Source organism: Uranotaenia lowii, chromosome 2 (genome assembly GCF_029784155.1).
Source record: "Uranotaenia lowii strain MFRU-FL chromosome 2, ASM2978415v1, whole genome shotgun sequence".
Classification (NCBI taxonomy): Eukaryota; Metazoa; Arthropoda; class Insecta; order Diptera; family Culicidae; genus Uranotaenia; species Uranotaenia lowii.
Genome location: NC_073692.1, coordinates 188,494,948 through 188,522,789, shown reverse-complemented (window position 1 = coordinate 188,522,789; position 27,842 = coordinate 188,494,948). Strand labels below are relative to the sequence as shown.

Sequence of the window (27,842 nt, the reverse complement as noted above, 5' to 3'; positions counted from 1 at the left end):
CGAATTGGCGGAAAATTTACGGACGCAGCCTATGCGAACTCGAGCGGCGGAACAAATTGACATCTCCTTCGCCGCGTTCAGTATGTCAGGTTTAAGCGATTCACATACATTTTCATCAAATGTGGTTCACCGCATTGAATCGCATTCACCGCATCGCATCGCATCGTATTCACTATGTCATCGGCCTAAGTTGTAACAAAACCTACCGGAGGAAAACGCATCTTGTAATTGGCTACCAAAGCCACCCGTTCCAAAAGTGGCCCGTTCGTTCAAAATATCATTGGGGGTGTATATTTGCTGACACTGATCCAACCAAAAACAAAACAATCATAAAAACAAAAAGAAAATAAATTTGTGTCTTGGAAAATTTTTCAGTTTTTATTTAATCGTTTGATCAAACTGTGTAAGAGATTGTTCCGAGTTTTATCCCGGTAGTGTCTTTTCGTCGGTGATAGCTGGAAGTAAATGAGGACTGCAAGCTTCCAAAAGTTTTACTACGTTAAAACTCATCACAGACCATTCGAAAAAGTCTGTATCGATGGATTGGACGCCGAGAAAACAACCGGATGCGGGTGATCGTAGTTGGGATTCAAGATTATTTTTTATTTAGAAGTAAAATCAGAAAAAATCGCTTCCTGCTGTGCAAAATTCTAGTTTAGCTTATTGTAAGTCTTAGTTTTATTCATGCTATGATTAATTGAATTTCTACGATCCGGTTACAACAGGTGGCCACGAAGAAAAACAAGTTCAACCAATTATTGCATACTTTTTTCACTAAATCGGTTGTTCTTGGAAAACATGTATCAAACTATGGTTTAAAAGTACCATCGGAAGGGATCCCGCAAATTACTTTGCAGGTTTGTATCCTTATTTCTTTATAACGAAATAATAAACTAAACATAAATAAAATAACATTTCATTTCAGAATCCAAGAAGTCGGCCCGAGACTTAAAAACTTGAAATCGAATTGACTGCTCCATTCAAGCGTTCTTCGGTTGAGAAAACTCCTTGAGTTCAATTTATAACAGCTGCGGGATTGCACTCGCTACAGTGTTGTAATCACAATTGTGATCTTCGTCTGGGACATCATGTGAACGAACAGTTTTGAAGATTGAATCAAATGGAAATCCCGGAATCTAGAATCGCTACCTGTTGGTAATGAAATGGGTGAGTTTGCTTTTCTAATGTTATTGTGTTTATCATGATTTTATTTTGTTTAATTGCACACAATCACTATAAAAACTACACCTGGTTTTGACACTATTCAATCCTAACTTTAAAACAGATTCTACTGATAAGCAGCTTGAACTTCAAATTATAAATAATTGTATGTAAACGAATGCACCTTGAATAAGTTTGTAAAATATAGTTTTGTGTGATTATTCTTTATGTTTTACAGACGAATAAGTGCCTAAACTCTTTTTGTGTTCCTTTTTTGCAGCAATTTCATGAGACAAGCATGGCCCAGTGGCATACAACATAGAATTTTCGTTCGAGGTGGTCGAGGTCGTTGACTTTGGGGCATCATCTGCATATGCTGCTGTGGGCAAATGTATTCCTTTCGTTGGCCAGCCTGGTGATCATCGTGCAGTTCCGCTGTCTGAACAACGAGATACAAAGGAAGTTCAAGAAGCACCGTAACTACCCGTGGGTGCTAGACAACATGGAAAATAGCTGTCCCCTAGCGACGGCCGAAGATCTGAATTCTAACAACGGTGTCATATGCTTGGAGAAGATGGAAACCGCCCGGAAGCTGCCCTGTTCGCATCTGTTTCATAAGTAAGTTGGGGTTATACATAATCTATTTGAGTAAGATTTTTAAAGATTTATTTTTGTTTTTTTAGCTCATGCCTTCAATCTTGGTTGGAACGGGACACCAGTTGGCCGACGTGTCAGCTCGGGTTAAGCGTTAACAATGCCAATGTGGCCAATATTTTGCAGAATGAAATCCGCATCGATGACCCGGAACCGGTTGACGGGTTGGACCGGGACGAACGGTAATCCGGTTTCTTGGAAAACGGCGGCTGAAAATCATACCTAGCAAGTCAGGATCATGGCCCGGCACGTCCAGGAGATGTTCCCCCGATTTCCAATGTCTACGGTCATTGCCGATCTGAGCATATCGCGATCGATCGAAGTCACAATTGATCCTGGAAGGGCGCTTTCCAGCTAGCATTCTCGTCAGCAGCATTCACCATCATCATCATCATCATCGGTGGCTTCCACGCCCAGCTCCGACAGTTCCTCCGCGCCGCTGCCAAAAGCTTTTCTCAATAACAAAGATAATTAGAAACTTACATAGGTATTTAACTATTAAAGTTCCTACAAATATGTTAGTTTATTGTTTTGATATTCCATAATATTATGTTTTACATTTCAGCCAATCGATTCCAATGATAACGCATTTTGGGAACAGTTCTGGTGCGAGCATAGCTCTCCAGTTCAAGATGTGTTTGCGCTGATTTCATCGAATGAGATACGGAAAGTTCAGGATGTTAAGCCAGCGAATTTGGCAACTTAATGCTACAAAGCAACAGAACGATTGGTCCGAGCGGTGGACAACAGTTGTCGTACCCAGGGGAAACAGCAAACGGTGATAAACTCTATCCGTTTGCTTAATCGAACATTACCATGTATTTTTGAGGATGTGCAGTGGAAAGATTTCTTCTGGTCTTCACTTCTGGCTAATGATAAAGAAAACGGAGACACTCCATTGGCGTATGTTGAATGCCATAGGCGACTTATTGTTCTGTCCCGAATTTACATTTGTGGGATTGCGAAAATCGGGTCGGAAAAGGTCGAAGAACTCAACTTTATCGATAGTTGCGAATACATATGGGAATCAGGCGTAGGATTTGCTCAGTCGCCTCCCAGGAATGGAAACATGGATGCTCGTCGTACCGAACTTGATTGATGCTAAATTGTTTTAGCGAAACAATGTATCGAGCGCGAATATGCGTGACAAGCCCAACAAATGGATTGTACATTTTACAAGTGCTGGCAACCGACATGCATTTCCTTTGTCCACTTCACTCCTCAACACGGTTTGCGCTTAAGATACAGTTGACATGAGAGTGCCCTACAATCATCTGCTGTTTACCGACACGTTGGAACCGCTGGTGGAATTTTGCTTGCAGAACCTCATTGTGATACTTGATCAAGACATCTCGAGCAACACGCCTACCCAAACCACGTCCTATTCACATGACAAGGTATGTAACGAGGTTGCTAATTTGATTTTTCCTTTGATTTAAAATTTTTATAAGGTACACCGGGGTAAGTGGGGACGATGGCTATTAAAACAATACTGTAAACTCTTTTTTCAAACTTTTGATGCAGAATGTTCAATTTTCTTGTAATTTATCCAATAACTGTGAAAAAGATACGATTACGACAATAACAAATCCGTACAGCGACTTTTGGAAATTTTCTATTTTCATCTACGATGTCGAGTTCATTTGCATCTTTTTCAATTGCAAATTTCTCGTAAACACAAATACAACTGACAATTTTCATAGAACTTAAAATAACTTTTAGTAAATTCCAACCTTTTTCATTCTAGCAAGAAAGTATCCGGGTGATCACATCCGGAACTCACGGTTTCCACTTACCGGTTTGACAACCGTCTTCGGAATGGGTTCAATCCTGGCGCTCCAAGCTGCCACTGCAGACCATAATGCGGTTGCTTCAGGTTCTGGTGCCCCAGGTCGAAAAGATCTGCATCGATAAAGGGCTTACCGATGAGTCGGAGATTTTCAAGTTCCTGCAGCATGGAACATTAGTTGGATTGCTGCCGGTACCGCATCCGATTTTGATAAGGAAGTTCCAAGCCAACAGTGGCCCGACCCCGATAGCAAAATTTGGAACACAGCGGAAGATTTAATCCATGTTGATAAGATGAATGGGAGTTGAAACACTTGCCCTCTCTTCTGCAGAACAATCGCAACATCCGATTGACAGGGAAAGTATCACAATTTGCCATTATAATAGCTGATACTTTCAATAGGGCATAATTCTTGTGGCTGGGTAGTTAGTTAGTTGGTTTAGTTTAATAGTATTAAAAAAGAGAAAAAGTGTAAGAAGTATTGCGATGTTAGGTAAAGGTTATGGCATTCGCCTCCCCAATGCTCTAGTAAGTTTGTATTTGCGGTTTATGAATTTCGTTCGCTTATTCTTTGATCAAGCATTTTACAAGAACTATAGAGGCTCATTGGATGGGAACGGTCTTATTGAAGAATATGATATTTCTTTGGTAAGACGCTTTTTGCTTTTTTTTATTTAATCATTCACTTTTGGCAGATCTTCACATTTTTCGGTTAGGGATGGATATAGATAGTAAAATGTATGATATTGAAAAACAATAATGAGTAGGTAGTCCAGATAACTGATTTCGGGCATTTAAAAATAGGCAAACGGTATATTTTAATAGAACCCCTAAGTAGACTTAGTATAGTTTGTCAGAGAGGCTGACCACAATAAGTGATGAGGTTTAAGAAGAACAGCATTGTGCATTTCCTGATCTGTTCCTGTTCTGTATACGATATTTAAGCTAGATTTATTATTAGTTTGGGCTAGGCTTCTTATATTATATTGATAGATAATATGAACTAATATCCTATTTTTCTATTCCTTTTTTCTCTTTTTTCTCTTTTGTATTCCTTTTAATGTTACCTTCGGAGGATGACGAAAGAGCTTCGAGTGGAAAACTCGAACAACCTTCAAGCCATCTCCTCACAACATCAGACCCCGAAGATGGTTTCGCATGGTGTGGCAGTCATCCCAAGGATTTAATCAAAACCTGAAATTAGACAAATTGCTCAAAAAGAAGAAGCTTGCGCCAGACATCGCAATGCCTTAAGCAGGAGAGGCAGCAAAAGAATCAATTAGAAGAAAAAAATATGAAAAATAAAACAAATGAAACAAAAGTGTAAAGCTTTTTGTAAACAAACCGAAAAACCTGAATGATTGGCAACCATGCTAATCGGTTCAGAAACGGTTCGGAAAACCGTTCGGGTTCGGTCCGAAATCGGTCCTTTTTTTTAATGGACGCTATAGCAATCGGCCCAGAAACGGTTCGAAAATTAGTTCGGATTCGGTCCGAAATCGGTCCTTTTTTTCGGATGGATACTATGGCAATCGGCCCTGAAACGGTTCGAAAAATCGTTCGGATTCGGTCCGAAATCGGTCTTTTTTTCGGATGGACGCTATGGCAATTGGCCCAGGAACGGTTCGAAAAATCGTTCGGATTCGGTCCGAAATCGGTTCTTTTTTCGAATGGACGCTATGGCAATCGGCCCAGAAACGGTTCGAAAACCGTTCAGATTCGGTTGGAAAACGGTCCGCTTGTTTTGACATTTGATCTGCTCGAACTGGTTGAAAAAACTTATCGTCGTCCGAAAAAGTGTTTCATTTTCGCACGATTTTCTACTAAACTCGGCCCGATTTCTTATACGATTTCGGACCGATCGAGCAGATGAACGGACCAAAATCGGGCCGATTTCGGGCGATTTTTCCTGACTGGGTATGAGTGAAATTTGAATAAAAATCTGATCCTAAACGAAAAGTTGAGTTTATCCATTAAAGGGGTATCATAAATTAACACATCACACAGAAATCCTGCGGCAAATGTTTACTTAAGTATTTTTAAAATTTTAATTCATATTAAAACAGACACATAATTTAACTCTTATACAACCTTTCTCTTCAAACAATTAAATAACGTTTGCTTTTTTTTCCAAACAAAATCAGTGGCTCAATTCAAAACGAGTACCAAATGAGGCAACATTGCCAAAAGAAAAAGATTTCATTTAAAGAGCATATAGTTTTGCTGCAAATTTGATTCCTATGTTGCTTTTTCTGCATCCCAAAAAAAAGAAAACTAGCTAAACTCTTTTTTGGTGCGACCTGGAAGTAAATATTGGGTTATTTATGTTCTGAGTGTTTTCAACTGTTGACAAACAAAATCGACAACAACAGCTGAGTCACTTAGCTAAGAGTCACTAGATGGTGCTGTTTTTAGGCCAATTTTAACGGTTTTAAAATGGCCGACGATTCAAATTCTTACACACGGATTTGACACATATTTGTTCGGGGCCCGTTCTCTGGTTCTCTGTGGTATGAGGCCGAATGAGAAACAAAAACACAGCAGCGGCAGCCTTCAAAATCTGCGCTTCCCGTGCTAATTCGTCTTTTCTAACGAATCAGAAAAAAGTTTTTCGTAGCAGCAGGCCTTAAAAATCTGCGCTACCTGTACCAATCCTAATCAAAAACTGACAAACAGCAGCAGTCTCAAATATCTGTGCTTTGCGTGTTAATCTGTTATTTTTTCACCGGGTGCCGAATCAGAATCAAATTTCTCGTAGCAGTAGCTTTAAAACTTTGCGCTCAATGACTGCTTTTGTTTTGCTTGTTTTGCCTTGTGTTACCAGTGGCATTGGAATACAATTCGTAAGTAGAATTACCACCTTGGTGAACAACCTTCAAAAAACACGCTTTGTCTGAATAATGGAGGCTCAGCTTGACAACCTGATAAGCCATTGGATTTCCCTGATTTTTTGAGAATGAGCCTGATTTTGCCTGATTTTTGCGAATGTGATGAATAATGGGTTGTAAAAGACAGCAAAAGATACAATTGCTGAAGTGAAAATGTGGATCGCCGACCAAAAAATGGTCTTCACTTTGGGCAAAATCTCCATTACTTCGACGTTTCCTGATTTTTATTTCACCAGTCCCTGATTTTTGAAAAAAAATGTTGACAACCCTACACAGAAGACACTTAACTTACTCATGCAACTGGGTACCAGAAAATTTCTACAATTTTTGTTTTCGTTTGAGCGACCGTCATAAGAGTCCTCCAGAAGTAAAAAGATGAGAGCGGACAAGTTGGGACCTGAACAATTTATTTTCCGCTTGATAGGATTAACTCTAGTAAAACAGTCATTTTAAATTTTTTTATCAAATATATTTTATTCAGAACCTATACTAATATGTTTTTAATAAAATGAAAAATATAGGTAATTTTGCTTTAAAAACTCACGGAAACATTGTCTTTGGGTAGAGATCTACTCTGACCAAACCGGTAGATAGAATAAATTCCTTAAAATAAATTGATGTTTTTTAAATAGCACTTCGAGAAATTCGGTTTCACCCTTCACGTTTAGGATAGCCGAAATTACATGCGAATATAGAAGGCTAGTGAATTTATTCTAAAGGATTACAACACGACTGAACAAGATGAAAATTACAATCGTAACTATAATATATTGTCAAAACGGACATACATGAGAAAAGTTAAGCATAAAACCTTAAAGTTATTTTAAGTTGAGCGTCAACGCTCTAATCATACACCATCTAAGATCCGCACATCATACAGTCTTCTTTATTTTCCAGGGAGCAAACCATCTCGGCCATTCGCCGGTTACGCTCGGCAAACGATCCGTTAACCTGGGAAGCTGACTCATCGCCATTAGTTGGCGACGAAGACTCTCCATTCATGGTTCCATTCATGGTACCATTCATCTTCCGTGGCGTGCTGCTGGATCCGTTCATTTTTGATGGGGTAGCCATGGCGGCGTTGCTGCTGTTCAGTCGATTTGCCTGGGACAGTTTCGATTTGTCGACCGTGAACTGAATAGCGTTGGCAGCAGGCTTGGTACGCAGATAGTACATTCCCGTTTTGAGGCCGCTCTTCCAGCCGAAGAAGTGAATTGAGGTCAGCTTGCCGTAGTTCGGCTCGGCTACATGAATGTTAAAGGATTGGGACTGATCGATGAAGGCACCCCGATCAGCGGCCATTTTGATGCTGGTTTTGACCGAAATCTCCCACACGGTTTTGTACAGGTCCCTAACGTCCTTCGGGATTTCTTCGATGTTTTGGATTGATCCGTTGTTAGCGATGATACGATTCTTCATATCTTCGTCCCATAGATCCAGCTCGGTGAGATCCTTCAGAAGGTGATGGTTGACAACCTGTGAAAGTAATTTTGGTGTAAATAAGCTAGGTTTAGAATGTATTTTTATGTGTAAAAAACAAACCTGGAATTCTCCGGACAACACTCGTCGGTTGTAAACGTTCGATGTATAAGGTTCGAAGGATTCGTTGTTTCCTAGGATTTGTGCTGTTGAAGCGGTAGGCATCGGAGCGAGGAGTAACGAGTTTCGGAGACCATGTTTAGCTATTTTTTCTTTCAGTGCTGCCCAATCCCACAGATCCGTCGGAGTCTTCTCCCACATGTCGTACTGGAGAATGCCCTTACTAACGGGACAACCGGCATACGTCTCGTAGGTTCCATCTTTTTCCGCAAGTTCACAGCTAGCTTCCAGGGCACCGTAGTAGATTGTTTCAAAGATTTGTTGATTCAGTTTTTGTGCTTCCTCGCTTTCATAAGGGTAACGCATCAGTATGAAAGCATCCGCCATACCCTGGACACCGATTCCGATCGGGCGATGACGCATGTTCGACTTTTGAGCTTCTGGCACTGGGTAGAAGTTGATATCAATAATTTTATTCAGGTTGCGAGTTGCGGTTTTGGATACTTCTCGAAGTTTTTGGAAGTCGTATGTTTTATCTGGCTTGACAAACATGTTCAAAGCAATGGATGCCAAGTTACATACCGCAATTTCGTCCTTTGAGGAGTACTCTACGATTTCCGTGCAAAGGTTGGAACACTTGATGGTTCCGATATTTTGCTGATTGCTTTTCCGGTTACAGGCATCCTTATAGAGCATGTATGGAACACCGGTCTCGACTTGCGATTCAATGATGGCAAACCATAAATCTTGTGCCTTGACTCTGCGAATGAATCGGCCTTCCTTTTCATAACCGGTGTAAAGCTTCTCAAACTCCTCGCCCCAGGTATCCGACAGACCGGGACAATCGTGAGGGCACATGAGACACCAGTCTTCATTCGACTCCACTCGCTTCATGAACAGGTCCGGAATCCACAGGGCATAGAACATATCTCTAGCTCGCACATCCTCAGCTCCGGTATTTTTCTTCAGATCTAAGAACTCAAAGATGTCTCCATGCCAAGGTTCCAAATAGATGGCGAATGCTCCCGGCCTTTTGTTTCCACCCTGATCGACATATTTAGCCGTATTGTTGTACACCCTCAACATAGGGATCAGGCCGTTTGAGATTCCATTTGTTCCAGCGATGTAAGTGCCTTTCGCTCGGATGCAATGCACATTCAACCCGATGCCTCCCGCTGATTTAGAAATCAACGCACATTGTTTCAAAGTGTCGTAGATGCCCTCAATACTATCATCGCTCATAGTCAACAGAAAACAGGACGAAAGCTGTGGTCGTCGAGTGGCTGCTGCAAACATAGTCGGTGAAGCGTGGGTGAAATACTTTTCCGACAGCAGATTGTAAGTCTCAATGGCGGCTTCGATATCCGTTCCGTGGATTCCGATGGCCACTCGCATCAGCATGTGCTGGGGTCGTTCCGCTACTTTGCCTCGGATCTTAAGCAGGTAGGACCGCTCCAAAGTTTTGAAGCCGAAGTAGTTGTAACCGAAGTCACGATCGTAGATAATGGCCGAATTCAGTCTATCAGCGTTATCCATGATGATCTTGTAGTGCTCATCGGATATCATTGGCATCTTTTTTTTCAGGTGCTCGTTTTCCATGTTGTACAAATCGTGCATTACGTCTGATAGGAGTATGAGTTCAAATAAAAGTATAAGAATTTAGATTTTTTCAGAATATTCAACGGAGAGTTTTGGTTTTAGATTACATCAAAATATGGTTTTAAAAAAAGGAAGAAGGATAGAATTTTATAAACACATGCTTTGAACTGCTATTGATATCTTAAATACACTCTATTATGAGCATTGACACCATAAACGCTAATTTCCATAACATATGCCTTCATTGCGTCGGTTTCGAAATACCTCATCAACAAACATGTGGATCAATTACAACTGCATCGGTAAAGAGCCCAAGTGTTTAGTCAACATCAGCAGATACACACTCAGAAAAATACTATTATGTATGCCATAAGATTCTCTTATGAAGTGGCGCCATAAGAAAAATTAATGAAATTCATAAGATTGTCTTATGACGCGAATGAATTCTGGAGATGAACACCTACTTCAATGAGAAGTTGTTGCTTTTCATAAGAGATTCTTTTTTTTTGTAGATCTTTATTTGAAACGATAAGAGATTCTTATGGAAACAGTAAATCACTTTCTAATAAGAAAAATTCTCGATATTTCGTGCTGTAAACAATCACTTTATTGTTTGGCAAATTCGTTTAAAATTAAATCCTGCATTGTCACCATCAGCAGCGCATCAACAGACGGCTTCATCAAATTTTTTTTTGCCGCATCTAAATCTTCGACCTTACGTTTTTTGCCGATCAGCTTGCTGAAAAGTAAACAAATAATGTATTTTAGTTTACTAATATATTCAACGTTTACACCAAAAACATCAAATCGAACTTACCATTCCGGAGATAACAATAACATTCAACATTAAAGGAAAACTATAATAACTATGAACTGGCGATTGCTTCGTACTGTTAGATGATGAAAAAAAACTGATGCTATGAATGAATGTGTTCATCATTTTTTCACAATGCCGTTTCTTCTATTTTTCATAAGAACATCGTATGAAAATTGAAAGAATTTTATAAGACTCTTATGAAAAATTAGTTTGGACGCAAAAAAGTGGTTCATAAGATGTATCTTATGAAATTTATAATAAGATTTCCTCTGAGTGCAGATAACCGTTGGCGAACAAGAAATTTCCTGTAAGTTAGTCGTTATGCTCTCTCATATCCAACGTACAACATTGCATGCAAGTTTTTCTGTTAAGTCTTTGATAATCTATAAAGGTATATACGAAAAATGGTTCTATTCTGAACTTACCGGAGAAGTGTTTCTTGGTTTCCTTATGCAAATTGGACACCGCAATCCGAGCGGCTAGGATGGCATAGTCGGCGTGTTCCGTGGTCAAAGTGGCAGCAGTTTCCGCCGCCAGATTGTCCAGCTCCTGGGTCGTCACACCCGAGTACAACCCGTTGATCACCTTCAATGTAATTGCGACCTACAAGTAGAAAATGAAAACCATTTAACTTTAACAGCAGTCTCTTCAAGTCTCATTAGAAAAGAAAACATCTGCCACCCGTATCCGATTACAATAGCAAACGCCATTATCGAAAAATGAACGTGTTTTAACTTACGGGATCAACGAAATCCATATTAAGGCCATAACAAAGCTTTTGAATCCTGGAGGTGATTTTGTCCAGGTGGACCTCTTCTTTGCGACCATCTAGAACGATAAACACGAATAAAATCACCATTTCCGGTGGTTTTTTCCACTCTCTTCAATTTTCTTACCTCGCTTGAAGACGTACATTTTGTTCGATTTTAGAACCATTTTTATCGAGCAACACCGAGCGTTGTAGGAATAATTTTACCGGAAGGCACTAGCACGCAATCAGACGTACGCGGGAGACAACAAAAAACCTGACTTTTACCTACAGAAACTTATAAAATTCAGAAAATAAACGGACTAACAGCACCGACAGTCTTTCCTGGTAGAAGAGCCTGCAGATAATGAAAGCAAGACGATGCAATAAATTCCGGACTTTGCGCGCGGTTTTTGTCGCACTCGCTTTTTGTTTGGCGAAACTGACGTCCCTCACGAACGACGTCGTCGGCGCGCCACCGCCATTTGACAGCTGATTTGATGGGTGGCGTCGTTGGAACGCGTAGAAAGTGGAACGGTGCATAGGGTGATTCATCAATGTGAAGACGAGAATATACATTTAAAATTTTTTATAAACAAATTGGTAAATTTTTAAAGGAAAATGTAATTTAAATTTCTTTCAATAACTCATAAAGACCTTTGAACAGTAAACCAAAGCAAGAAAACATTTCTGATCAACTGGAAATAGCAATTATTGAGAAAACCACAGCTCGCTCCAAACTTCATATATTGCGGTTACTGGGAAAATTTCTAATCGCGCGACGGTAGCCTTCCGTGCGGTAGGCTAGCCGGAGCAGTAAACACAGTTAAAAAATTCGTTCTTACTCACTAATTTCATTGAAAAGTTAAGAAGTAAATTCTTGAATCAATCTTCAAATCATTATTTTGCAAGAGAGGACAAAACATGAAGTCATCGGAATAAAATATTATTATTCTTAGTATTCATTGAGATTGAATTAATTACGAGCGTTAAAATCCCAGACAAAACAAAAAACAATCTACATTATTGAAAACACATTTTTCCATAGCCTGAGAATTAACGAATTTGGCATGACGAAGATTTTTGATGCGATAAATGCGTCTTTGATACTTTATATGCTGGTCGAATTCAATTATGTTGTCGTAAAATGTAACAAATCGTATATGAGAACCCGCATGAATCAGTATTGTACAGTGACAATTCCCATTATCTTCTTCCCAAGACACCCAAAAGATTACTTCTATAGTTTTGGATTATTAATGTAAGATAAGGCTTATAATTTTTTCATGAGATGGAATCGTATGGACGCACTTTACGATACAGGGAACGGGTCGTTAAGTAGAGTAACCATTCAATTTTTTTGCTTTTTTCTACTCGCTCCGAGCTAGTTGTATGATACGTGGAATCTTCACTTAATGATTTTCCCATAAAAAGAATAACGATACAACATATCGTGTACTTTTGATACAATTATTAAAATCGAAATGAATGAAATGAAAATCAGTTTAAAAATTAAAGCATTTTATTCACAACACATACATATAATTTATTTAAAAAACACACAAATTAAAAAAAAAACACTGATCACTCTTCAAATAGTGTCGTCATGCTGCTGTTTCCGATGCTAACCTGGTTAGTGCTGTTGTCGTCTCTGTTGTCCTCCCACCGTTGGAACCGGTGCTATTACCTAGCGGACCGGCTTAACATAATAATGTTTCCGTTGAAAGGGATCCTTAAGTTAATTCTGGCGTCTGCGTTTTGATCTGAAGACATCCGGCTAGCTGCGACTGAAAAAAATAATTTTCTGTTGGTAAAACTGAAAATTGCCAATAAATCAAAGTACTTACCCTCGCACAACCAGAACTGGCGCTGTCGCCAACCGATCCTTCGCACCATCGGAACGGGTAATGTTGCGTTCCGAATAATCCCGAAAAAGTGGAATTTTCTCGAACTGTTCCGGTGAAATGAATTTTATACTTTGCACAAATTTAACCACGTGTGATGTGACAGCAGAAAATATTGGGGTGCGTTGCTAAAATTATCGAATATTTTTCATGATTATTAGCTGTATCTTCCAGGAATATTTTTTTATCTTATCGTCGCGTTGCCAATTTACTCAAATAGTTTTTTGGAAGATTAATCTTATCTTTTCGAAATGGTTTTTTCTCGTTTCTAGCAAAGGCACATTAGCAATGACCCAAAATAAATCGTAACTATTAATGTAATCAGAACCGAATAATTCGAAAGATGCATAGTATGGTTTCTACACCCAAAATAATCTGCACGTAGCTGCTACGTGAAAAACTACATAGTTTTTATCCAATAGATTTTCACGTAAATTGTACGAATAAAATAAGTAAACGCTTCCCTAATAAGAATTTTCGCCTAGTGAACATCACGTACAACTTACGTGAATATTTAGTGCGTTCAACGCGATGTGATGATGAAAGCTGCGAGAAATGTGTTTAGTATATGAATGATATTTTGATCTTTCCTATTATTTTTATTCGTTTTCAATTACGGTAAATAAAAATGAAAACAATTTGAATTTTATCGGAAATAAAATTTATTTCAACTCTTGGTCACTGTCGTCACATCGTCGCACACGTTCATTGTCATTAAACCTTATTTGTTCAAAAAAAAAAAACAGTTCCGGGATCTCTTGCTGACGAGTTTTGTAGAATCCTGTGGAATTTGAAAAATAATTGATAATGAAAATACATTTATTCAAATAATAAATGGTTTACCTTGTAAGGCTGATGTGATCTTTTTTTGTTGTCATAAATGGTCATAACCCATATTGGTTTAGGTAATTGCCTGGCTGGCCTGGGGGCCTGGGGGACCGGGCAAGATGAAATTCCATCCGGAGCCGTTTAACTGTATTCATCGCAGCCATCTTCGTTATCTTCCAGACTGGAATCGTCTATCCGTTTTCAATCATGCTACTTCTTTTTCTTAGATTTATCTCCTAGAAAAAAAAGAAGTTTACGATGATATAGATTAAGCTATCGATCCAAGACCAATTAAATTTACCAGAATTAGTATTCGCCAGCAAGCTCAACATTCGAATGTCGATACTGCTCGTCCAACGACTTCTTTCGATTATCCGCTGCAACTTTTTTACAACAAATATCAAGTTGGCTAATAAACAATTTTTTTTCCAATAAGAATTTACTACTACAGGCATGAAAAAACGGCAAAAAACTGATTTCAATTCATCCGCTTAGATTTTACGTGAAATTAATATGTCAGTTATATAGAAAAACTGCAGCTACTACAAAGCACACGTAGAATCGATGTGATGCATCAAAAGCTCAGTTTACGTGAAAAATACCGTACATTTAATTTCTTTATTATTTTGGGTGTAGCTATGCGGGAAGTTAAAAAAAGGAGTTGTGTACGGTGAATAATCTATTATAGGAAATAATACCATTCGCATCGCAAAAAATTGGACTGCGCACTTATAACTGCGAAATTTGTGCAATCTGTCAAATCAGTATATAAAATCTGACGGTTTTCTACACGCTAACCGCTTTTCAGTTAAACTTTATACGGATAACTCCGACTGCAAAACATAACACGAAATCCAACATTCAATGAATGATCGCTACCGTGTCGTCGAACTCTGAACTTATTTAAACAACTGCAGGTTTTCATTTTTTTCGTGAATTTGTCCGCTGATTGACCCCATCGCAAACAGGTTTTTTTTAATATTCATTTTTCCGTGATTTTGACCGCTGATTGACCAAGCTCAAGGCAAACACAATTTTTTGTTTTATGAACAATAGATAATCCGATAATAATATTTGATATACATGTTTGTTTGACAACTTTTTATTAAATCATCTTTCAATGTTTTCCGGTTATTCATCCGATTTAATTTCAGTCGATAAATAATCCATACGTAGAACAATGCTCATTTTTTTCTTGAATACTGTAATTTTTTTTACAGTGGTACCCTACGGGAGCCCAAATCAGCTATCGCAGAAATAGAAAAAAAGAGTGGATCAGCAATAACTCATTCTAATGTTTATAATCGCATTTGGACAACCGAACGTAAATTGTGTCTTAAATTATGGAAATTTCCATCATTAATGATTGCTCTAATGCTGCCTATGTTACATCGGGTGTTCCAAAACCACAAGGATCCATTCTTGGCCCACTTATATTTTCATTGTAAACAAATGGTTCAGAAAATGTTTGCTCGAATACCAAACTTCATCTTTTTTCTGATAATGTTCAAATCAAACTGTTAAGTTTGTTGTTAAAGCCATCAGCTTCTTCTTCTTCTTCTTTCTACTTTTGGACTTCGCACCGTTTTCCGGGCCAGCCCAAAGGGGGAAGGGCTAGTGGCAAAGACTATATGCCCTGTTTTCATTTAGTCACTATGACTTAGTAATTTAACTTTGCATTGCGTGCAAATTCTACTATTTCCTTGTAGTGTTCGATGTTATTTGATTTAAATAGCTCTTGAAGGTTAGTATATTTGCCATGGAAATCATACCGCCTTCTCAGTGTGTTAAAAAGAGGGCATTCCATGATTGTGTGATTAGCCGTTTCTGGTGTTAAACAGGAGTCGCAATTAGCGTTATCTAGGATTCTTATTTTCGCCAGCCAGTATTTGGAGTACTCATGTGCAGCCATTAATCTGTTCAGGAGCCGGATGTCCCGGCCACTCATGTCTTTTCCGAAGAACCACGGGACTTTTGAGAATGCGGGTTGTATGTAGTAGAAGCTTTTTCCCTTATCTGTAGAGTAATTACTGTACCACCTATCTGTTTTTTCGTTTAGTGATCTTTTAAACAAGAATATACTGTCTTTGAGCATAAGATTGTTTTCGTAAACGTAGTCCGAATGCAATCCATGTTTGGCCAGACCGTCTGCGATTTCGTTGCCTGTGATGGAAACGTGACTGAGAATCCATTGTATCGCGACATCAGCTTAGGTGTAATAGTTCCGAGTGATTTGAAATGGGACGCACTAGTAAACGCTAAGTGAACTAAAATATACAACAATTTACGAACACTCAAACCTAGAACAAGTGTACTCCCCATTAATATAAAATTTAAATTCTTTTAAGCCCTCAGAGTACAATTACTTTTAAATGCATCGAAGTCTTTGATAAGTCGTCTTCGAATAGCTTTGAATTGCTGGGTGCGATATATTTTAAATTTAAACCAATTCAATAGCCATAATTATAATCAACATCTTCGGGGTTACGCTTTTAATGTTTTCTAGAGCTTTTATGTTCTTGAACAAAGTTGTTCAAGCGGGTTCGTTTATAACATTCAGATGAGATTGCAACGATTTTCCCAACCAGTAATACCAGATACCTAAAAACAGTATATTTTGAGCTGTAGAAAAGCTACCAAGGTTAATTGAAATTATACAGCAGAGAATTATCTAAACGAATACTGTACTGTTAAGCACAAATTGTAGTAAATTATAAGAAATTGAATTATGTAACATGTACCTGAAACTACATTTTTTTTAAATCTATATATATAAAACCCGATTTAATACACTTATCAGTGGATTGGAGGCTTTCTTACAGAGTGTCAATTATCTTTGGAAATAAATGACACAATAATGGATTCCTTATTTCTGAATTATTTATTATTAATCTATAAAAAAGATTATGATTAAAGAAAATCGATAGCAAAAATTACTAAACTCAATATATAAAAAAGGTGCCCAGTACGTTTTTTGGAGGATAAACGAACTTATATTCAACGAGTTCATTTATAATCCAAATAATTCAAACTGTTAAAGTTTGAGAGCCACATATCTCGACGCTCACTAGTGGTCAAGGGGTTAACCTCCTAAACTCTCATGCTAGATGGCGTGGGATCGATTCTCTGCTGTTTTATGAAATTTTTGTCAAATTTTTGATCGCCTTTGTAATTAATTTAGCGATTGCTGGCTACTGCTGCTGAGCAAATGGCTACCTTTTTTGGAGCCAACGTAAGCATGACATGTTCTATGGAATAGAAAAATTTTAAACAATTTTGTTTTTTTTTTTGGTTTTGAAATAAGTCCTACAGGAAAAAAAATGCAATTTTTTGATACTAAATTCATCAAAATCGTGAAACCTAGAATAGGAGTTAATGTGTTAAGAACGTTTTTATGGAACATACAAATTCCCGGACATCATCGTAACTCGTCGAGCTGAGTCGATTGGTACCTATAAAGTGGGGTCTTGGACCCTTAATTAATGATATCCCCAACTGACCGTTCCCTATGCCTTTCTGTAAGAAAGCCAAAAAGCAATTATCTGTATGTTTGTTTGTTTGTCCTCTATAGACTCAGCCGCCTTAAGAGCTAGAGATCTGAAATTTGGCATGGATGCTCATTAGGACCAGGAATGATGAAAAATGTTATAGATTTTTGGATGACCCCTTCCGAAGGGGGTCGTCCATACAAGACAAATATTGTTTTCGCGTTATTGACGTTATTTTCCTTCGGATTGTGATGAAAATTTGCACATTAGTGTTTTGAGAGACGAACAATTGATTACAGTTATCAAATTTAGGGTCAGGGGTCGGCCAAAGGGGTCGTCCATATCCACTGATTAATGTTTTTGGGATATTGGCTTTATTTTACATCGGATTGTGTTGAAAATTCGCACATGAGTGTTTTAAGAGATGAATAATCGATTACAGTTATCAAATTTAAGGTCAGGGGTCGGCCAAAGGGGTCGTCCATAGCCACTGATTAATATTTTTGCGATATTGGCTTTATTTTACATCGGATTGTGATGAAAATTTCCACATGAGTGTTTTGAGAGACGAGCAGTCGATTAAAGTTATCAAATTTAGGGTCAGGGATCGGCCAAAGGGGTCGTCCATATCCACTGGTAAATGTTTTTGGAATATTGGATTCATTTTACATCGGACTGTTATGAAATTTTGCACATGAGTGTTTTGAGAGACAAAAAATCGGTTCCAGTTATCAAATTTAGGGTCAGGGGTCGGCCAAAGGGGTCGTCCATATCCACTGATTAATGTTTTTGGGATATTGGCTTTATTTTACATCGGATTGTGATGAAAATTTCCACATGAGTGTTTTGAGAGACGAGCAGTCGATTTAAGTTATCAAATTTAGGGTCAGTGATCGGCCAAAGGGGTCGTCCATATCCACTGATTAATGTTTTTGGGATATTGGCGTTATTATACATCGGGTTTTGATGAAAATTTGCACATGCGTGTTTTGAGAGACGAGCAATTGATTCCAGTTATAAAATTTAGGGTCAGGGGTCGGCCAAAGGGGTCGTCCATATCCACTGATTAATGTTTTTGCGATATTGGTGTTATTATACACTGGATTGTGATGAAAATTTGCACATGAGTGTTTTGAAAGACGAGCAAACGATTTCAAGTTTCGAATTGCGGATCAGAAGTCGGCTGAAGGAGTCGTCCATACCCAACTTTAATGTTTTTGCGATTTTGACGTTATTCTACATTGGATTCAGATGAAAATTTCCGCATAGGAGTTTTGAGGGACGCTCTTTTGCTTTCAGGTTTCAAATCTTGACTCAGGGGTCGGCAAAAGGGGTTATTATCTGTTCACTTTTTTTACGATATTCTCTTGATAGAATAGAATAGATATAGATATAGAGATAGAATAGCATAGAATTGTAATGAAAATTGACACATGGGAGTTTAACAGAAAAGATAATTGATTTCAGGTGTCAAGTTTTGAATCGTGGTCAAAAAAAGGCCGTCCATGTTAGTTGCTCACTGTTTTCGCGATATTGTCGTGATCATGCACTGGATTGAGATGAAAATGATCAGATGAGGGTTCTAAACTATGAGCAATTGACTCCAGGTAGCATGTTCCGTGTAGGCGATAGGGCGTCTATATTCACTGTTCACTGTTTTCAAGTTCCTGACGTTATTTTACATATAATTTGAAATGAAAAAATGGCACAAGTGAGTTTTGAGGAACGTAAAATTGGTTTCAATTTTCGAATTTCGGGCCATGGGACAGAAAAAGAGGGTTTCATTGAAAGTTCAGTGTTTTGTGCAATAATTTTGTTGGAGGCAGTTAATTGATACCAATTTAAGTGTGAAGGTCAAGCAGAGTCGTGCACATAAACAAATAGTACATGTTTCTGCCATAATGTCTAGATTTTGCAACCGATCGAGAAAAAAACAATCTCACATAAATTTTATTAAAAAGCCAATCAACCGTTTATATTGAATTTCAAGTAATAGTAATAGTAGCGACTTTAAACACTGTTGAATTTTTTCCCCAAAATTGTCGAAAGAATGTTTCGAATTCATTTTCTAAACTCATTTTGACGTACCAATGATTTAAAGCGAAACGAAGTTCGTACGGGATCAGCTAGTAATTAATATAAAAAAGCATCCTAACTAGAATACATTTTTCAAAATTCAACAATTTCCACAGAGACACCGAAAAGTCGATTTTCGGCCAATTTTCTTTTAAAATAACCCTAGATCTCTACGATTTTTACATTTAAAGTCATTTGGAATAAAAAACGATTTCATCGATCTATTTAAGGTCTCCTCAAGGGTCATTTTTGAGAGACAAATAAATGCTTTGAGCGCTTTGAGGCACCCTTTAATCAAGTCCGGTTGAGCTGAAATTTTGCACAGGTCAATTTTTTTTTGGGCCCATCGACAAAGTTCATATTTCATTTCTAACTTAAAATCCATATCAATAAACACTCTAGTTTTAAACTAAGAATCAAATATAGAATTCTAATTCAGATCGCCAACTTACAATTCTGAATATTTATTAATTTTCTTGAACATTTGCTCCATCGGAAAGGGACTCCCAATCTTTTCATAAAAATTTGCATCTTTTTTCATAAATAACAATTTGCAGCTCCATTTTTCAAAAGTAACTTTCGTTGCACAAAGGCATGATTTTAGGCCTGAAAAACAGTATCTATAAGAAGTATCTACTCTGTAAAAACTATTTCCAAAACGGTATCGAAAAGTGCTACTTTTGACACCCGATCAGGAGGGAAAAACAAAATTATATCAAAATGAGATATTTTGATACTTATTTTTCTCTATCTAAATGAGTTATAATTCAGTACTCGTAGGATGTTAAAATATCTCAAATTATATCAAAAAATCTTTACGATCATAGCTAAGTTATATCAGTTTTTGATATGCTCCTATCAAGATTATATCTGGTTTAGATAGCATAGTTTGATATTGGACAGAACAACATTTTCGTAGGTGATGGAAAGAATTAAAGAAACATAAGCTATCAAAGAACGAAAGAACATAAGCCGTAAATATCATGAATTTTTCGAAAAAGATACAACGGCTCACCGGCAGGACTTGAACCTGCAATCTCCGCAGGTTCAAGTCCTACCGGTGAGCCGTTGTATCTTTTTCGAAAAATTCATGATATTTACGGTTTATGTTCTTTCGTTCTTTGATAGCTTATGTTTTTTTAATTCTTTTCATCACCTACGAAAATGTGATTATTTTCAGGTACAAAGATGTACCAAAGCGATTTCATAACATCAGTATAGACAGAACAAATTATATCAAAATTATAACTTATCAAGATATGAGTGCTTCGAGAAAATTTTCTAGTGGAAGGTCAATAAACCACATTATTTGATAAAACCAAGCCCCATTTTTGGTTTCCCAAAAATTTGATTCAATTTTATGAATCTGTTGAGCGAAACTCGTTAATGTAAGGTTTGAGCCGTTGACTTCGATGTCCGTGTTTCAGAAAAAGATGTACGTATATCAAAATAAGATATAATCATTTTATTTTAGGACAATCTGAAAAAAATCTTGATCATTGAATATGAGCTCAACCCCATTCAAGTTTGTCAATCAGAATAAGATATAATTCAGATTAGAGAAACTTAAAATCGAAAATTTGGAGTACTTTATTATAACTGAATCAGATGTAAATATCTTGGTGAGATACGTTTGAGTTATTATTTTGATATGCTCTCCTGATCGGGCACCGTTTTGATTATGAAGAAAAAAAACTACAATCTGTTTCTTTTGGTTAAAAAGTTGACCCTGAAGATGAAGAATATTTGCAATAAATTATATATACACCTCGTTTCAAAACTCGATTTTTGCATCACTCGTCGTAATTATCCAACTCGCAAACCTTGTTGCATAAACGTACGATTCGTGCTAAAAATAAGTCCACTTTTTGCAACTTATTACATAAATAAATAACTATTTTGCTTCAATATTTTGAGCTTTCAGATAAGAAGGTTTTTGGTGCTCAATTGAAAATTCAAAATCTTAAATGTTTCAATTTTTTTAAATTTCAAACAACGAATAATCATCTAACTACAAAACGTCAAAGATTTACTTCGCATCGCGGAAATGTACAGAAAGAGAAACAAGCCGAATCAGATAAAGTGTGGAGTGTACGTACGTACAAGAAGGTACATACGTATGGTCAGTTGGTTGAGTAAGCCAGTGCTATATGGAAGTGCATTAAAGAGCGGCATTGTAATTCAAGTTTGTGAATTTTTATTACAAACCCGAAAATCCGAATTTCATGGAATACAGTTGTTGCTTAACGCTATGTTTTTTTTCTAATTTTTCATGGTGGCTCCAGAGAGTCGAATAATCAAATATCGAAGAATGTCATGAGCTTGAAAGTGTTTGGCATTTTTTTAGAAAATCTATTAACAGCTGAAAACTCACTCAAGTTACCATACCTAAAATGATTCATAAACTCTGTCGAGAGAAGATTCAATCTGAATATAGTCCTCCAGAAGATGAGGTACCACTCTTGTTCGAACTTCAGGTACGTTACGGTTTTATTGAGTTGAGGACCGCATAACTTAGTCAGCCTATCCTCAGAAATATAACGGCCCTCGTAACAAACAATTTGAGCCTCATGGCGAAGGAAGGATCAAATTCGAAGACGGTTATCGCTACCAGGGATCCTTCCGGAAAGGGCAACTCCATGGACAGGGCCGTTTGTTTTTACGAGATGGTTACCGATATGACGGGTACTGGCGTAAGGGTATGAAGCACGGTACCGGACAGATGTACTACCCGGACTGTTCATGGTATGAAGGGGAATTCAAGAAAAACTATCGGCATGGCAGTGGGAAGTATTACTACCCGAATGGAGCTGTTTACGAGGGCAATTGGTTCAAAGATCGACGTCACGGTGTTGGGTCTTACCACTTCAGTAAGGATGGCATTACACTGAGGGGCACTTGGGTTGAGGGAACGGCGAGAGGCCCTGCGGAGATCCTGATGGATGGCTGTCGCTTTCATGGATATTGGGACGAAAACTACCCAATAGGTCCGGGATGTTTTAGTTTTGATGCCAAGACCATTCTCCGCGGAAAGTTTTATACAGAACCAATGGATGGTGATGCTAGCGGCGACAGGAAACTGATTTGGCAGCCTGAATGCTTCGAGGAGTACCGATATTCCAAATTACCTTTAGAAGCATTACCTCAGCCGGTGATTGACTCGGAAGTGTCGGAACTAAGCTCATCCGATGATGACGATGATGATGGAATTGAATGTTCTTCGGTGGATTCCACTCATCGTTCAACGATCGTCTTGAGTAAAAAAAGCAATAAGACGGAAGAATCGGAAATCGTGCGGCTTTCCGATATATTGCCTATTTAGAACAAAATTGTTAATAGCTAATCGATAAAAAAAATTGATAAAAAAATCGTGCTTTGATGAATTAAATTTTAATGCACTCAGAGATTTTGAGTCGGTTATTAACCTACTTCGTTTAAGATCCCTGAGAAAAAAAGAAGTCGATTATTTTCAAAAACATCAAAAATTAGTCTGAAACTGTTGTAATTAAATAGATGTTATAACGGCTAGATGAACTCCAGCAGAATGATAATGAAAGATATCAAATGATATGTACAATAGACTGAGTCGATTTGGGGTTATTTTCGAATTTCGAACCTGGGGTCGTTTTGGTCTAAAACTCTTCCATTTTTGTTTTCAGAATTTTTAAGCAACATTTTCATGAGTAAATTTGAACGTTTAGGTTTGTATGGGAAAATTGAATATTTTGTACTGAAAAATTAACATCTTTTTTGTTTCTCCTGTGGAACTGAGTCGATACGATTTTTCACTTTTTCAATCCATTAATTGTTGCATATTTGTTACTTTATGATACGAAGGGTTAAATAGTGTGACGTTTATAATTTCTTTCGTTCCATTTCTAAACTAAAACTGGAGCGCATCTTTCATCCAAAACTTAATTTATTTTGTCCTAATAGTTTTTTTTTCATCTTGGTTTCTTTGTGTATGATGGTTAAGCTTCCAAAAACTCTGCAAGATCCAATCGAATCGAGCCCTACTCTAACACACGCGAAAGCTTAAGTCATCGTCGTAAAGTGAACAATTTCTTTCGCCGAAAGAGAAATATTCTGAACTCGGCCGAAATGGGAGTTTTAATTGTACTTACATCAAGATAGGGAAAGCTGTAGTTGATTAACCCAAACACACACACAAATACACGCATAGATGCAATAGAAGTTAGTTTTGATTGAACAAACTAAGAAGTGCCTGTTTTTCCTTGTCCTTCTTCCGGACCACCTCGATGCTCCGATTTCTCCATGTACTTTTGCGAAGTTTGATCGGACGACTTCCAACGTAACGACCTGTGAATGAGAACGAGAAAAAGGATACATCATCAAACATCGGCATTCCGATCAGGAGCTTCGAGAAAGTTTTCTGTTTTGTATGATTGTTTCAATTGTGCGACTTATTACTTATTAGTAGGTGGTACATGTTTGACCGTCCATGGGCAATTGGATCACGTGACAGCTTGATTTTATTTTGTCACACCAGGAATGACAGAAATTGCAGCATTGACATTGGCTAATTGTTGCTGGTTACCTCAAAGGTCATGAATCTGCAATCGGGTGAAGTTGTATCCTGCCATGGAAAAAGTTCTCAAACTGAACGAGGAGCACATTTCAAATATTGCTTGCTGTAGTATTAATTGAAATGTTTACTTTTGAGTTCTGAACTCTCAATTCTAAACGTTGATTTTTTTTATTTGAAAATTAAAAAAAGTCAAATTTCAAAAATTCTAAAAAACAAATTATGAGCCAAAAATTCCGGAGCAAGAGCTGTAAAAACAGACGTTCTATTTTAAGGCTGTCAATTCAGACAGGTAATGGTAAAAAGTGGGCGAACATAAATGCTCTCAGCAAAGACACTTTAGAATCTGTTATTGGGAAAAACAATCCTTAGTCCGAACGATGATGAGCCAATGACGTCACATTGCGTTAACCTTTTTCCATTGACTTCCTTTTTTCGTCCCGCTTTCGATTGATTGTGCGCTAATGTGTTTTTGGACATAATTCAATTAGATTGGGTTTAGGATTTTCTGATAACGGAGCCGTGTTCTAAATTTTGAACGTAAAAACGCTGTTTATTTGCTGCGGTGAGGCTCCTTGGTCTGATCTGACGGAATATCATTTAATTCGGTTAGAAAACCGAGAAAGCAACAATAAGGAGCGAATGAACTGAGTAGCAGCATTTATATTTCTGAGGGTTTCTACAGTGGGTGATTTTTTTTTCTATAGTTCATCACCTGAGCTGGAAAATGTTATTGTGAAAAAGCTGTCCAGCACCACTCATGTAATTGGTTGCTAAGAAAAATGATAAAAACGCAAATTGTAGCTCCGTTGGTTAATTTCTTCAAAAATAACTTGATTCACAATATTACACGACCTTATACGACCTTTACCAAACTAATTCTATTTTTTTAGAACACTGTTTGTAGTGGTTTTTATAATCTTCACCTATTTTTCTCATCGAATCCAGCTATTTGCATCGGAACTTTGCTTTTCGTTTGCCTCGACTGTTATGCAGTCAATATGTTTATGAAAAAAACATTATACAGCTCGCATATCAATCGTAACTGTCATTTGTGAATTCCTGATATAATTCTAATGTTCCAGCACACTGAATTCATAATTCCGATTTATGAATCTTGATCGCTTTCCAGGATTTGTATTTGAAATTCTAAACGTCGATCAAGAGTGGCGGCTAAACGTTTTCACTTTCGCACATTGCAATGCATTGATTTATTTTTTCGATCGTGGAATAAGGAACATTCGAGAGTGACTGCGATCAATAATTGCTAGTAGAATTATTTTTCTGAGCTCATAAATTAGGATTTCACAAAATAGGGTCGAATTTTATTACTCAAATCTGTTTATTAACTGCTCATTTCAATCCATTGAGATATATTCGCTGTGAGATAATAAGTGGTAGTGTTTTTGTTTAAATAGCTAAGAGGAAATTTGTTGAAAAAATTTCCGTTTTCAAGTAAATACTACTTGGGGGCCGTTCACTAATTACGTAAGCACATAGGGGGGGTGGGGGGGGTTTCACATTTCCTTACGATCTCTTACTAGGGGGGTAGGGGGGGTTTCCAATAATCTTACGTAAGAAATGTTACATTGATAATTCGTCACAGCCATACGAAACCATATTACTCAGGTTTTATTTTTATTTTTCACTACCTATTTGTTGGCAATTTTTTATGTTATGTTATTAATCTTTTAATCTTTTTTAATTATTTAAAAACAGTTGCTGGTTCTATAAAATTAATAGAGAACCAATTCAAACCAACATGGCACCAGAAACACTGAATCACATTATTTAAAAAGATCGTCGCTAATCGCTTTTCATCATAACAATCTTTTAATTGAGAAATTATAGAAACAAACAGGGAAATGGTGTGTTCTGACACCATGATTTGAAAACATTTTATTTCGAAAATGACTTCATCAAGTAGAAGTCTTTAAAAAAGATATGCGGGCTTTTAGATAATAAATTTCTAAACAGTTTTTTCAACCAAGCCACTACCAACTCTAAATTTTACAAACTATTTACCAAAAAAAATCGTAAAACTTTACCGCTTATCGCTAAAGTGCATCTCAGCTGTTAGGTTGTTGTCGTTAAACATTTTCGCACCAATTCTAGTAGCATAAAACAATATTTTTTAAAGATTTGTATGATTTTTAGTTAAAAAACAAAATATTTTTTATGGTACCATGTGCTTACCTGATCTCTCACTTGTTTTTAAATCGGAATTTGGATTTTATATAGTTTTTTCGATTGTGGAAATTTATTGAAGATAATTGTAACCTCGAACATGCTATGTTTTCTATAATCGTAATGTTTTCTATAATCGCAATGTTTTCTATAATCGTTTAAGACATTTTATCTGTTGTATTGTATGAATTATGCTTTTCAAATGCAGTTATTAAGTTTTACTTAAAAAGTGCTCTGCTTTGAAGCGTGGATGAAACCTTTTTAATATTTTATAGCTGGTTTTTGAAAAAGTGTGTCAATTTCTTATAGAATTAAAAACGTAAGATCTTACTAGGGGGGAGGGGGGGTTTCGAAAAATCTTACTTTGTCTTACCAGGGGGGGAGGGAGGGTTGAAAATTTTCAAAATCGTGCTTACGTAATTAGTGAACGGCCCCTTGTTGAAAGTTTTTCGTTTAGCAAGTTGTCTGTTTGAAGAAGATGAACTTCGTCCCCCTTTGGGAAAATCCAAAAGTGCTTCCGTCTTATCATTGCACTTCTAGACACTTCTTTTGTTGCGAAGTCAAATAAACCCAAGCTTCAAAGCATTATCCGATAATACAAGGCTACATGATGTCGTGCAACCAACAACGGGTTTAATCCCTGCCGGGTGGAGAGAATTCATCTTTATTTTTCGAACACGGTAGCACGACAAACTAACTTCTTTGGAAACTTACATCGCTGCTTAGTTGGTTTATTTTTAACTTTTATGAACCAGCGCATTTGATCATATTTATCTCAGCCTTTGTAATTGAAAAATAGATTACTATAGATAAAGCACGATAAAGATTATTAGAACTAGCTGGATCTTCAAAAGATTATCGGGGTATTACAATTTGAGTGAAAAGGGTTGAAAATGAGAATTTTGGCAAAACTTCTGTATTTGAAGTCACAAACAGTACAGAATAGAGTGGCCCAAAGTTGTATTGGAAACTAAAAACTTGTGAGTTTTCATACTTTGCAGGCTAATGATCCTTCTAGATCCTATGCAAAATGTCGGTAAAATTGGACTACGGGAAAAGGTCGCACAACAAGCCTGAAATATTTATGGAATTTTTAAAATATTTTCGAGAGAAACATGAAAAATCAGTATTTTTACCAATAATTGTGGTCTTTTTCGGCAGATTTCTCAAAGGTCGATGTATGAAAAAAAAACATTTCATCTTAAAGCCACATTTCAATTAGAGTAATGAAAAAAAGTTATTAAGCTTAAAAAATGAGCTTCTTTAGGTTAAAATAACGAAAATTAAGGTACTTTTCGTTAATTTACCCTCGCAAGCTCATGTTTGAAGGTAAATAACCTTTTTATCGTAACTCTTCAAGGAATATTTAAATAAGGTTGTGTCGAGAGCCATATTGGATTTTTTTGTGACGTCACAAAAACGAATGTATCGAAAATTTATATGCGGATGGCAGAAATTTCAAAGAAAAAAACGTTTTAGAACGAAAATGAATTCCAATTTTATTTTGATTGTGTTGCCTCTATTGCCACTCTGTCATGAAATTTTTTGGTCCTTTGAAGATTGCATTATGTTTTTTTCTCATTTTATTAATGAATGCAATGTCGCCTTGAAGCTAAAA

At 37.1% G+C, this 27,842-nt stretch overlaps 3 protein-coding genes and 1 long non-coding RNA gene across 7 annotated transcripts in view; 2 read left to right on the top strand and 2 right to left on the bottom strand.

Moving 5' to 3' along the window:
• Positions 1 to 208: 208 nt before the first annotated feature.
• Positions 209 to 4,915, top strand: LOC129747609 (uncharacterized). 4 transcript variants are annotated; one of them, XR_008737541.1, is made up of 6 exons: positions 209 to 572; positions 726 to 857; positions 926 to 1,779; positions 1,845 to 2,302; positions 2,381 to 3,212; positions 3,563 to 4,915. It is a non-coding gene; the product is annotated as an uncharacterized LOC129747609 (long non-coding RNA). The 4 variants fall into 4 exon arrangements; XR_008737540.1 differs by having other exon boundaries at positions 214 to 857; positions 926 to 1,167; positions 1,442 to 1,779; XR_008737539.1 differs by having other exon boundaries at positions 210 to 857.
• A 2,024-nt stretch (positions 4,916 to 6,939) lies between these two features.
• Positions 6,940 to 11,632, bottom strand: LOC129747435 (ribonucleoside-diphosphate reductase large subunit). The gene is made up of 5 exons (XM_055741660.1): positions 11,344 to 11,632; positions 11,187 to 11,275; positions 10,873 to 11,050; positions 8,035 to 9,653; positions 6,940 to 7,968 (listed from the first exon to the last, which is right to left on the bottom strand). Exons 1-5 carry the CDS (start codon positions 11,381 to 11,383, stop codon positions 7,351 to 7,353), a joined length of 2,544 nt encoding a protein of 847 aa, XP_055597635.1. The 5' UTR covers positions 11,384 to 11,632; the 3' UTR covers positions 6,940 to 7,350.
• A 10,184-nt stretch (positions 11,633 to 21,816) lies between these two features.
• LOC129749517 (radial spoke head 1 homolog) lies at positions 21,817 to 22,856 on the top strand. Its single transcript, XM_055744496.1, has 2 exons — positions 21,817 to 21,968; positions 22,025 to 22,856. Exons 1-2 carry the CDS (start codon positions 21,885 to 21,887, stop codon positions 22,811 to 22,813), a joined length of 873 nt encoding a protein of 290 aa, XP_055600471.1. The 5' UTR covers positions 21,817 to 21,884; the 3' UTR covers positions 22,814 to 22,856.
• Positions 22,857 to 23,392: 536 nt separating this feature from the next.
• Positions 23,393 to 27,842, bottom strand: part of LOC129745082 (RNA-binding protein 42) — a 62,819-nt gene continuing 58,369 nt past the window's right edge. Inside the window, exon 5 of the mRNA XM_055737918.1 lies at positions 23,393 to 23,811. Within this exon, the coding sequence (XP_055593893.1) occupies positions 23,687 to 23,811 (125 nt within the window). The 3' untranslated portion in view covers positions 23,393 to 23,686. The remainder of the gene's footprint in view (positions 23,812 to 27,842) is intronic.

What these genes read in the sequence shown, in the direction of transcription:
- LOC129747435 (XM_055741660.1), bottom strand. Translation starts at nt 11,383, where the DNA reads ATGGTTCTAAAATCGAACAAAATGTACGTCTTCAAGCGAG. An exon ending in AATGTACGTCTTCAAGCGAG is followed by an intron (nt 11,276 to 11,343) that starts GTAAGAAAATTG and finishes TTATCGTTCTAG; the next exon opens with ATGGTCGCAAAGAAGAGGTC. An exon ending in TGTTGTCCGGAGAATTCCAG is followed by an intron (nt 7,969 to 8,034) that starts GTTTGTTTTTTA and finishes TTACTTTCACAG; the next exon opens with GTTGTCAACCATCACCTTCT.
- LOC129749517 (XM_055744496.1), top strand. Translation starts at nt 21,885, where the DNA reads ATGATTCATAAACTCTGTCGAGAGAAGATTCAATCTGAATATAGTCCT. An exon ending in CACTCTTGTTCGAACTTCAG is followed by an intron (nt 21,969 to 22,024) that starts GTACGTTACGGT and finishes GCCTATCCTCAG; the next exon opens with AAATATAACGGCCCTCGTAA.